Source organism: Esox lucius, chromosome 21, assembly GCF_011004845.1.
Source record: "Esox lucius isolate fEsoLuc1 chromosome 21, fEsoLuc1.pri, whole genome shotgun sequence".
Taxonomy (NCBI): domain Eukaryota; kingdom Metazoa; phylum Chordata; class Actinopteri; order Esociformes; family Esocidae; genus Esox; species Esox lucius.
In genome coordinates this window covers 30,060,232-30,072,694 of record NC_047589.1, presented here as the reverse complement: position 1 = coordinate 30,072,694, position 12,463 = coordinate 30,060,232, and the positions used below count along the sequence as shown (strand labels likewise).

Sequence of the window (12,463 nt, the reverse complement as noted above, 5' to 3'; positions counted from 1 at the left end):
AGTGTCATTGTGATACGTTTCATTAATCCAACAGTTAAGTTACTAACTTGGTTCTGTTCCTGAGCAAGGCCGATAAACAGGACATTTTTGTTCATGAGAAGACGGCTTGTGCTCAACCTGGTAAAAAGGTTAAAGGTCGAAGTGACCTATCCATACCATGTGTGTACTACATCAACTTTTCACATATTGTGTATCTGTACTGTGGCTGATAGTCTCAGTAATCCACCCTACCCACGCATGTAATGGGTGTCTTTTAGTATGTACAGTATAACTGTAACTAGGCCAGTCCTGAGGTTGGCGTCCTGAGGTTGGCGTCCTGAGGTTGGCGTCCTGAGGTTGGCGTCCTGAGGTTGGCGTCCTGAGGTTGGCGTTCTGAGGTTGGCGTTCTGAGGTTAGCGTCCTGAGGTTGGCGTCCTGAGGTTGGCGTTCTGAGGTTAGCGTCCTGAGGTTGGCGTCCTGAGGTTGGCGTCCTGAGGTTGGCGTCTTGAGGTTAGCGTCCTGAGGTTGGCGTCCTGAAGTTAGCGTCCTGAGGTTGGCGTCTGAGGTTGGCGTCCTGAGGTTGGCGTCTGAGGTTAGCATCCTGAGGTTGGCGTCCTGAAGTTAGCGTCCTGAGGTTGGCGTCCTGAGGTTAGCGTCCTGAGGTTGGCGTCCTGAGGTTGGCATCCTGAGGTTGGCGTCCTGAGGTTGACGGTCTGTGTGAGGTCACAGGTGTGGCTTCAGCTGGCTCCTGGGATATCATATATATTTATTCTCCCTCCCTCTCTCTCGGTCCATCTCTTCTTCCCTTTTTTCTCAACGTTTCTCCCGATCTCTTCTCTCTCTCTCTCCCTTCTCCTCTTTCTGTTACACCCCCCCCTTCACCCATATACACAGGTTTGATTGATATGTCTTTCATATCCATTCCAGACTGCCATTCCCCTGTCAGAGGCTAAACAGATATTCATAATTATGCTGATGCAATATCAGAGGTTCAGTGAGACAGAAAGAGAGAGACAGATCAAGGAAAAGAAGAAGAGAGGGAGAAGGAGAGGGAGAGATATAAGGTATATATAGAGAGAGGAGGAGAGACAGAGAGAGAAAGGCTCAGGAAGGAAGAGAGAGCATACGGTACTAAAGCATAATTATTTTGGTACCTGTGTAAAAATGTGCCTGGTCAGAGAGAGTGTGAGCACCAGGTTGAGTTGGTGTCAAAGAGATTGAATTTCACTGACATGCCATCCCTGATGGTGCCTCTACAGGGTGGGGGCTGCTCCTGTACTGGGGAATGGTACATAGGATCCCCACTACGGGGAGGAGTGGAGCGGGAGGGGAGGTGGTGAGAGGAGGGGGAGGGGGAGGGGGGGAGGAGAAAGGGGGTTAGGCTAAAATAAAGATGAACACGTATATTCCTCTACAGCACTAACCATGGTTTCTAGGTTGTTATTCTTCACAATATCAAAATACTAACCATGGTTGATCTCTCTTTCTCTCCTTTATGATATCAGAACAGAAACCATGGTTGATCTCTCTTTCTCTCCTTTATGATATCAGAACAGAAACCATGGTTGATCTCTCTTTCTCTCCTTTATGATATCAGAACAGAAACTATGGTTGATCTCTCTTTCTCTCCTTTACGATATCAGAACAGAAACCATGGTTGATCTCTCTTTCTCTCCTTTATGATATGAGAACAGAAACCATGGTTGATCTCTCTTTCTCTCCTTTATGATATCAGAACAGAAACCATGGTTGATCTCTCTTTCTCTCCTTTATGATATCAGAACAGAAACCATGGTTGATCTCTCTTTCTCTCCTTTACGATATCAGAACAGAAACAATGGTTGATCTCTCTTTCTCACCTTTACAATATCAGAACAGAAACCATGGTTGATCTCTCTTTCTCTCCTTTATGATATCAGAACAGAAACCATGGTTGATCTCTCTTTTTGTCCATTCTAATATCGAAACACTAAGCATGGTTGATCTCTCTTTCTGTCCTTTATAATAGCAAAACACTAACCATGGTTGATCTCTCTTTTTGTCCATTCTAATATCGAAACACTAAGCATGGTTGATCTCTCTTCATTTTGTTTTACAATATCACATATTTACCCATGGTAGATCTCTCTTCATGTCTTTTACAATATCAAAAACCCCTAATGAAAGGGATATCAGTGTCTAAACAATTTAATTTTGTTAGCTTTAAAACATGGTTAAATCGAACATTTCATTATCATTGCCAATTACTCCTTGAATCCAAATCTATTTCCATAATGTAAATAGTTAAATTTTTCTACCATCCTTCAGCTGTTTACCAAAACACTGGCAGGGTTGTCACTTTGTTTTTGCTTGAACCGCAGATTGCTCCTTTTAATGTAGGATTTCTGCAAGGTCATTTTGTAGTAGTAGTGATCAGATTGAATCACATCTTCAGTAGGTTGATGTGGTAGTAGTGATCAGATTGAATCACATCTTCAGTAGGTTGATGTGGTAGTAGTGATCAGATTGAATCTCATCTTCAGTAGGTTGATGTGGTAGTAGTGATCAGATTGAATCCCATCTTCAGTAGGTTGATGTGGTAGTAGTGATCAGATTGAATCCCATCTTCAGTAGGTTGATGTGGTAGTAGTGATCAGATTGAATCCCATCTTCAGTAGGTTGACGTGGTAGTAGTGATTAGACTGAATCCCATCATCATTAGGTTAATGTGGTAGTAGTTCAATCTGGAGTGAATGTGGATTTGAAATGTTAGACTGGCTGCTTTGGTACATGCAGACCACCACTGCACAAGGTCATTTACAGTTTCAGTAATTATCTAAATGGCACAAATGGCACCTCTTCACGTTATAGAGCACTAGCTTGGGCTTAGTCTGATACAGGTATAACTGAACGTAACTACTGGGCCCCCACTCCTGGAATGTTCTACAGGGTGACCTAAAGTTGAAGGCCACTGTATAACACAATTGAAAGAAGTGACTAATTATAGTAAAATGTGATTGTAATTAGTAAGTAGGTTTTTGTCTGTATTTTATGTGATTTAATTGTTGTGACACAGGGCTTGTAAGAGAACCTGGTCTCAAGTTCCCTGTAGAAGTACTAATAAAAACTGAAACCATTTCAACATAGGCCCGTGTGGTCAGGAGTAGTGCTCTGTGAGGTGATAGTGTGCTACTTGAGAGGCAGGTTTGGTGATTGTGCCTTGACCCCTGATCCCAGATCTGCTCAGCTGTTTGCTGGCATCACCATGACTGTACTGTGGTGACAAGAAGGGAGGGGAGGGGAGGGGAGAACAGGGGAGGGGAAAGGGGGGGAGTAATCATATCAACAGAGGTAGTGTACTTTCAGGCTGACACAATCAGTACAGGCTGTCTGTCTGTCAGGCTGTCTATCTGTCAGGCTGTCTATCTGTCTGTCTGTCAGGCTGTCTATCTGTCTGTCTGTCACTGATTTGTTTTCTGTGAAACTCTGGCAGGTGCTACATATAAACCTGTTGTAGTTTAAACAGATATAGTGATGGGTCAGTGCGTTGGATCAAGCAGCAGGAGATAATTATCCAGGACAGGTAGAAACAGATTTAAAATCCCAAACAAAGGCAGATGCTTTATTTCTGTGAATTGCAATGCGAATTATGGGAATCGGCTTTGATTAAATAGAAAATACCCTGTCAAGGAGTTGCAGAGGAGAGACATTTCTCTATGGATTACTGACAGACGTGCAGACAGACAGGCAGATAGACAGGCAGACTGACATGATGATTGACAGGCAGACAGACCGGCAGACAGACAGGCAGATAGATAGACAGACAGGCAGATAGATAGGCAGACAGACATGATGATAGATAGGCAGACAGACAGGCAGGCAGACAGACAGGCAGGCAGATAGACAGGCAGACAGACAGGCAGATAGACAGGCAGACAGACATGATGATAGACAGGCAGACAGACAGGCAGACAGACATGATGATAGACAGGCAGACAGCCAAGCAGACAGACAGGCAGGTAGACTATCATCACGGAAGGGAAATCAATATTCCCTGGGCTGATGCAAATGGTTGATGATTGGCTAAAATAAATTGCTAATTAGAAGATGGTGGGAGCTGTGCTTTTGGACTAGTATTTTTCTCCTCACCTGTTGTTGAGGTGCTAACCAATAGAATGCAGTAGGTGTTCACTAATGGAGCCCTCTGACCCAAACATGGATGAGTACAGTGTAACAAAAGGCAGCCATCTTGGGCCTTTATTATTCACTGGCTTTCCAACTGACCTTCCCCCCACCGTGTATAAAACCTCTGTATCTATGACAGCATGTCAGCAAAAACAATAGAAGACAAAACTGAAAACCTGAACAATGAGATTCAGGCCGTTTTAGAATAGTTATATTCTAAAACGGCTATAAGCTAGTTTTGCCCATTGATTGCCAGCGAGTGCTTAGTGCTTAGTGCTTAGTGCTTAGTGCTTAGTGCTTAGTGCTTAGTGCTTAGTGCTTAGTGCTCATGCAGTGAAATCTGCACTGCCTCTTTCATCCTCTCTTTGTCTCTTTCTTTTCTCTTCCTCTTCTCTGTCTCTTCATCTCTCCCTTCTACCATATTCGCTAAATAGTGCCCAACCTTACACCAGCATTCTATTCATATCCTACAGCCTTTTTTGCTTATCTTTACAGAGGGGTTCAGTAATTCCGTACAGCACCGTATATAACTCTGTTTAAATACATTCTACATCCCTCAGCTCATCGGTAGTAACATAAACCTTCTCTGACGTATGTGAATCATTTCTAAATTATTTGGGTGTTGCGTTTCTTGTACTGCTAACAGTGTTAGTCACGCTTAAGTAATCCTAAATTAACACTGGCGCTCAAGTAATCCTGAATTAACTCTGGGATCTCATGTATCCATTAAATAGACACAGAATGCAGGTTTGCTTCCAGGGTGGTGTTAATTTGTGCAGACATGTTATTTAGCGTAATGCTTTAGACGTGTCTGTGTATGTGTGAGATAGAGAGGAAATAGTTTTAGACTAAAGCCCAATGAAAGCCTCCAGCATTCCTGTTGGGTTCTCAACTAAATACAAGAAAGAGTGGTTTTCACCTCAATGTTTCACATGAATCTTCTCATTACTGGGGTTCATTCGTTCAAAACTGAAAACGTTTTCAAGTTTCTTCCCATATAGCAAAAAACATAGACAATATCTTTCTAGAATGTTCAAAGTGTTATTGTATTTTATATATATATATATATATATATATATATATATATATATATATATATGTATATGAATTGCACGATACATTTGTGGGAACATGCTTGACTATACACTACATTTAACCAGGACATATAGAGAGACAGTCCCTCTGTAGTACACTACATTTAACCAGGACATATAGAGAGACAGTCCCTCTGTAGTATACTACATTAAACCAGGACATAAAGAGAAACAGTCCCTCTGTATTACACTACATTTAACCAGGACATAAAGAGAAACAGTCCCTCTGTATTACACTACATTTAACCAGGACATATAGAGAGACAGCCCCTCTGTAGTACACTACATTTAACCAGGACATATAGAGAGACAGTCCCTCTGTAGTATACTACATTAAACCAGGACATAAAGAGAAACAGTCCCTCTGTATTACACTACATTTAACCAGGACATAAAGAGAAACAGTCCCTCTGTATTACACTACATTTAACCAGGACATATAGAGAGACAGTCCATCTGTAGTACACTACATTTAACCAGGACATATAGAGAGACAGTCCATCTGTAGTACACTACATTTAACCAGGACATAAAGAGAAACAGTCCCTCTGTAGTACACTACATTTAACCAGGACATATAGGGAGACAGTCCCTCTGTATTACACTACATTTAACCAGGACATATAGAGAGACAGTCCCTCTGTAGTACACTACATTTAACCAGGACATATAGAGAGACAGTCCCTCTGTAGTACACTACATTTAACCAGGACATATAGAGAGACAGTCCCTCTGTAGTACACTACATTTAACCAGGACATATAGAGAGACAGTCCCTCTGTAGTATACTACATTAAACCAGGACATAAAGAGAAACAGTCCCTCTGTATTACACTACATTTAACCAGGACATAAAGAGAAACAGTCCCTCTGTATTACACTACATTTAACCAGGACATATAGAGAGACAGTCCATCTGTAGTACACTACATTTAACCAGGACATATAGAGAGACAGTCCATCTGTAGTACACTACATTTAACCAGGACATATAGGAGACAGTCCCTCTAAACTGCCTTTTGCCCTCTATCTGAAGGCCTGTATCTAGGAGGTGTCAGGTGGTTTTCACTTTCAACTCAAACAGTGGCGTACACATATACAGACACTTATGCATGTCCCACACATTTATAATACAAATAGCCCACACACAGCCACAGAGGTGTCGTGTGTGTGTGTGTGTGTGTGTTGTATAAGTTTCATTATCCGTGGGTAACGATGGCTTATTTTTGTGCCGACAGGAAGGATATGGCTCCCACCTCATCCATTTTAATATCTCACTGCCTTGGACTACACCAACACACACACACACATAGACACACTGACACACACACACTCATACACAGACACACTCACACACACTCACACACACTGTCGCCCTGTCATGCACTCAGCCCCCCATAACCATTAATACAGGACAACATCAGGATAAGGGAGGAGGAGAGACCAAGGGACAGACCAGGTGGGAGGAGGAAAGACCGGCTGAGAGAAGGAGAGGGAGAGGAGGAGAGGGAGAGGAAGAGTTAGATGGTGAGAGTGGGTGGAGAGAGACAGGAAGAGGAGAAAGAGGGAGGAGGAAGAGGAGAGACAAAGGGCTTTGTGTTCTACAACTAAAATCCATCGAGGGCTCTGTGTTCTACAACTAAAATCCATCAAGGGCTCTGTGTTCTACAACTCACATCCATCGAGGGCTCTGTGTTCTACAACTCACATCCATCGAGGGCTCTGTGTTCTACAACTAACATCCATCGAGGGCTCTGTGTTCTACAAGTCACATCCATCGAGGGCTCTGTGTTCTACAACTAACATCCACCGAGGGCTCTGTGTTCTACAACTCACATCCATCGAGGGCTCTGTGTTCTACAACTCACATCCATCGAGGGCTCTGTGTTCTACAAGTCACATCCATCGAGGGCTCTGTGTTTTACAACTCACATCCATCGAGGGCTCTGTGTTCTACAACTCACATCCATCGAGGGCTCTGTGTTCTACAACTAACATCCATCGAGGGCTCTGTGTTCTACAACTAAAATCCATCGAGGGCTCTGTGTTCTACAACTCACATCCATCGAGGGCTCTGTATTCTACAACTCACATCCATCGAGGGCTCTGTGTTCTACAACTAACATCCATCGAGGGCTCTGTGTTCTACAACTAACATCCACCGAGGGCTCTGTGCTCTACAGTTCGCATCCATCGAGGGCTCTGTATTCTACAACTCACATCCATCGAGGGCTTTGTGTTCTACAACTCACATCCATCGAGGGCTCTGTGTTCTACAACTCACATCCATCGAGGGCTCTGTGTTCTACAACTCACATCCATCGAGGGCTCTGTGTTCTACAAGTCACATCCATCGAGGGCTCTGTGTTCTACAACTCACAACCATCGAGGGCTCTGTGTTCTACAACTCACAACCATCGAGGGCTCTGTGCTCTACAGTTCGCATTCCATCGAGGGCTCTGTGTTTTACAACTCACATCCATAGATGGCTCTGTGCTCTACAACTCACATCCATAGAGGGCTCTGTACTCTACAATTCACATCCATAGAGGGCTCTGTGTTCTTCATCTCACATCCATAATGGGGTCAGTGCTCTACAACCCACAGGCCAAATATGATTATTTTCCACATGGAGGGAAACAGACTTGTTTAGTTCAGTTCTGATTCCACATTTATAGATTGACATAGTAGTCATTTAGCTTCTTATCCAGAGATGCTTGCAGAAGTAATTATCTGAAGTGTTTTTCTTAAGTGCACAAAATCAGATTACATTTTCTAGTTTTTGTTTTAGCTAATCAAAACAGCAACTTTTCCATTAGCAGCCGACCCAGCCCAGAGTACTGTCTTCCACTTGTCCTTTCATGGGTGGGTAGGTGGGAGGGTCAATGTCTTGGTGATCCCACAATCATGGGTGGGTAGGTGGGAGGGTCAATGTCTTGGTGATCCCACAATCATGGGTGGGTAGGTGGGAGGGTCAATGTCTTGGTGATCCCACAATCATGGGTGGGTAGGTGGGAGGGTCAATGTCTTGGTGATCCCACAATCATGGGTGGGTAGGTGGGAGGGTCAATGTCTTGGTGATCCCACAGTCAAGGGTGGGTAGGTGGGAGGGTCAAAGTCTTGGTGATCCCACAATCATGGGTGGGTAGGTGGGAGGGTCAATGTCTTGGTGATCCCACAATCATGGGTGGGTAGGTGGGAGGGTCAATGTCTTGGTGATCCCACAATCATGGGTGGGTAGGTGGGAGGGTGAATGTCTTGGTGATCCCACAGTCATGGGTCTGGGTGCAATGATTTGCCAGCTGACTGACAGACACAGTTTCATTTGGGAAATAAGGATTTAGTATTTGAGAACCATAGTGGGTTCAGGATAGTGGGTTCTGATGGACGGGGAGAGAGATAGTGAGAGGGATGCAGAGGGAGAGTAACAGAGAAAAATATAGAGAGAGGTGAAGAGAGAGACACAGAGGGATGAAGAGAGAGACACAGAGGGATGAAGAGAGAGACAGAGGGATGAAGAGAGAGACACAGAGGGATGCAGAGAGAGACACAGAGGGATGCAGAGAGAGACACAGAGGGATGCAGAGAGAGACAGAAGGATGCAGAGAGAGACACAGAGGGATGCAGACAGAGACACAGAGGGATGAAGAGAGAGACACAGAGGGATGCAGAGAGAGACACAGAGGGATGCAGAGAGAGACACAGAGGGATGCAGACAGAGACACAGAGGGATGCAGAGAGAGACACAGAGGGATGCAGACAGAGACACAGAGGGATGCAGACAGAGACACAGAGGGATGCAGAGAGAGACACAGAGGGATGCAGAGAGAGACACAGAGGGATGCAGAGAGAGACACAGAGGGATGCAGACAGAGACACAGAGGGATGCAGAGAGAGACACAGAGGGATGCAGAGAGAGACACAGAGGGATGCAGAGAGAGACACAGAGGGATGCAGACAGAGACACAGGGTGATGCAGAGAGAGACACAGAGGGATGCAGAGAGAGAGATGCTGATGATGATGTTATAAAGTATGTCCGCACATGACTGTGTGTGTTGCTCTTCTAATGCTCTCTCTCTCTCTCTCTCTCTCTCTCTCTCTCTCTCTCTCTCTCTCTCTGTGAGTTGGTGCATGCATGCGTTGCTGGTCTTATGTGGTGTCTGTGTGTGTGTGTTTGTGTGTCTGAGATGCTGTAATAAATCATAATGTGTGTTTTTTTTCAAGGACGGCTCACGCCAGGACGAAGGGAGAGGCAGCAGAACAGGCAGCTCTAGCTGCCAGTCAGGATGCCGACATCGCTAGGGCCGTTGCTATGGAGCTATCCCCAAGCTTCCACCAACCAGGTAACACTCTGCAACACCGTGTCATATTCACAGTCACATTTCAGATCTGTTATTAACATTCTAGGACACATTATACATGTCAGATCTGTTATTAACATTCTAGGACACATTATACATGTCAGATCTGTTATTAACAATCTAGGAAACATTATACATGTCAGATCTGTTATTAACATTCTAGGACACATTATACATGTCAGATCTGTTATTGACATTCTAGGACACATTATACATGTCAGATCTGTTATTAACATTCTAGGACACATTATACATGTCAGATCTGTTATTAACATTCTATGACACATTATACATGTCAGATCTGTTATTACCATTCTAGGACACATTATACATGTCAGATCTGTTATTAACATTCTAGGACACATTATACATGTCAGATCTGTTATTACCATTCTAGGACACATTATACATGTCAGATCCTTTCTTCTGTGGTGAAATTGCAGATTTAAGATCAACTTCCTTTTGGTGCAGCTCATTATATACCTATAAGAGTTATATACCTATATGTATATCAGTCATTTATCATTAACCTGAGCTCTACAACCTCACCCCAAATCAATCATAGCTACATAAAATGCAGTAATTGTCAAAAGTTGTACTTTACATTTGCAACCCCAGAATGTGAAAAGGGCATTGTATTCAGTGATTGATGTTTACTTTGTTAATTGAAGCTATGACAACACGTTAACTATTGTTTTGGACATATCTTATTTACGGCCTCTAAAAATGCTAGACTCAACACTGATTTGAGCTAACCCTAACTTACTGTAACCTAGTTCTTAACTGGCACAGCAGGTGCTGGAGTTCACAGGGTCCCCCACCTGCTGGGTAGCAGAACTACACATGGAATAAAGGATGTTAGGTTATGGTTTTCACAAGCAACTTTCTCTGTCTATTTTTCGTTCTTTGTTTTACTCTTTCTGTCTCTTCACTTTTCTCCAGCGGTCTCACTTTTTCTCAATTTCACTCTCTTTGCTCTTTCGGTCTTATCCTTTCTCTCTTCCTCTGTGTGACTGTCGCTCTCTGCCTCTGTTCAGAAGAAGCTTGTTCAGTAACAGTCATTTATTTCATTCGTTTAACTGAATGCGCCCTTGAGGCATTTATGCAAAGATGTGTTAAAGTTAGCACGGTCTGTGTTGACAGAAGTCCCAGTTCCTGCCCAGTTTCTCGGAATACTCACCAATGACATTGCCCTGTGTTCAGTCTAAATGCCCAAATTCCTGATAGGCGCTGCTCAACAGGAGGGCACTACTCAGCGAATAGGGTGCCATTTGGGACAGTATAGCTGTAATAGAGAGCACAGCTATTCAGGAAGGATTCTAAGAGCACAATGAGCCACTGTGTTTCGATTTGGACAAAAGCAGCCTGTTTTAAATCTGCTAAGAATGGAGGACCAAGTCAGTGCTTTCCGCAGTGTGGACAAGAAGGACTATGCTTATCTTTCCCATTGTTCATTTGGAAATGTGTATTCTGTAGAACTTCTGTTAGATGTTCACTGCCTCATCGGGATGGTCCTGTGTGTCTTGGTTGGTGGATGCAGCAAGGTGTTAGGTTAGATCCCTGCTCAGGTAAAAAAATACCTGCAGATTGTTATGGAAGTCACCAATCTAGTGAGTGCTGCTTCCCCACGAAGTGGCACATTCCAGGCCTGAAGCTGCAATCCGTTTCTCCGGAACAGGTGACCTGCTCCCTCAAACACACTAAACATTGGCCTTAGGGAAGCAGTGGGTGAACGGGGGCATGTGCCAGTATAGGTGGCAATACAACAAAAACACGAGACGTTTGCTATTGTAAACCTGGTTACCAAAATAACTAGAAAAGTAATGTGATATCGTACCCATGGAATGTGGTCTCATGCAAGATCTCTTTCAGCCAATCAGCATTCAGGGTTCGAATCACCTGGTTTGCATAGAACTAGAGGGGTGGGTGGAGTCTTACAAGCAACACTTATGCCACATAGCCCATGGTGGGGGTCCTGACCAGGTCAAGAGGTCAGGGTAGTGGTTAGAGCCAGTCTGTAAATATCAGTGAGAAAAGGACAGCATAATTCAGGCACCTTGCACTCAAACTAATTTTATTGTTGAAAGGTTTTATTGTTGCAGGTTTTTTAAATATGGTTTATAATTAATGGAGGAGTTACATTCCAAATAATTTATATTTGAACGTTTAAAATTATTTAAAATGTCTAAATTGTGTTTCATCTGTTCTCATTTAACATGGCTCTGACTTTTATCAGAACTTGCTAGCAGAACTAAAATAATTATTTCTCCTACTGGCTGTTTTGTTTTCATACTAAACTGGCAAACCTGATTCAATTACCCACCTAAATACCAAGACTTTGACTAATTTAATCAAGTGTGCTTAAAGGTTACAACAAAAGAAAGCCTGAGAGGTTTGGGAAATCCTGATTTAGTCTGAAGTTGCTTCTGGGAAACTGGCTCCTGGTCTTTATCTGTGCTTCACTGTACCTCAGTAGCCAGGGAGTGATGCTGTCTCAGTAGCTCCTCCCATCTCCCTTTCTGTCTCAGTAGCTCCTCCCATCTCCCTTCCTATCTCAGTAGCCCCTCCCATCTCCCTTCCTGTCTCAGTAGCTCCAGGTATATTTAGTCCTGGGAGCTAGCCTGCTGGCGCTGACATGGCCCCCTGCCAAACGCCCACCAGCCATGAAATGATCTGTGAGTAACTGATGGACAATGAGAGACATGTCCTTTTATGCAGCCTCAGGGGACCACCTTGTACCCAATTAACTATGGAGGTCCCAGAGAGCTCTGATGGAAGGTTGTTCACTGTGCACTGAATAGGTCGCCTTTTAGGACACAGCTAACGTACTTGCTGGCTGGGAACAGGGTCTGCTGGTTGTTGGT

General features: G+C 43.7%; 1 protein-coding gene across 1 annotated transcript in view; it reads left to right on the top strand.

Annotated features, from left to right (window-relative positions):
- Nucleotides 1-12,463, top strand: part of jph1a (junctophilin 1a) — a 36,098-nt gene that overhangs the window by 9,552 nt on the left and 14,083 nt on the right. The window contains exon 4 of the mRNA XM_020041931.3: nucleotides 9,463-9,581. Within this exon, the coding sequence (XP_019897490.2) occupies nucleotides 9,463-9,581 (119 nt within the window). The remainder of the gene's footprint in view (nucleotides 1-9,462; nucleotides 9,582-12,463) is intronic.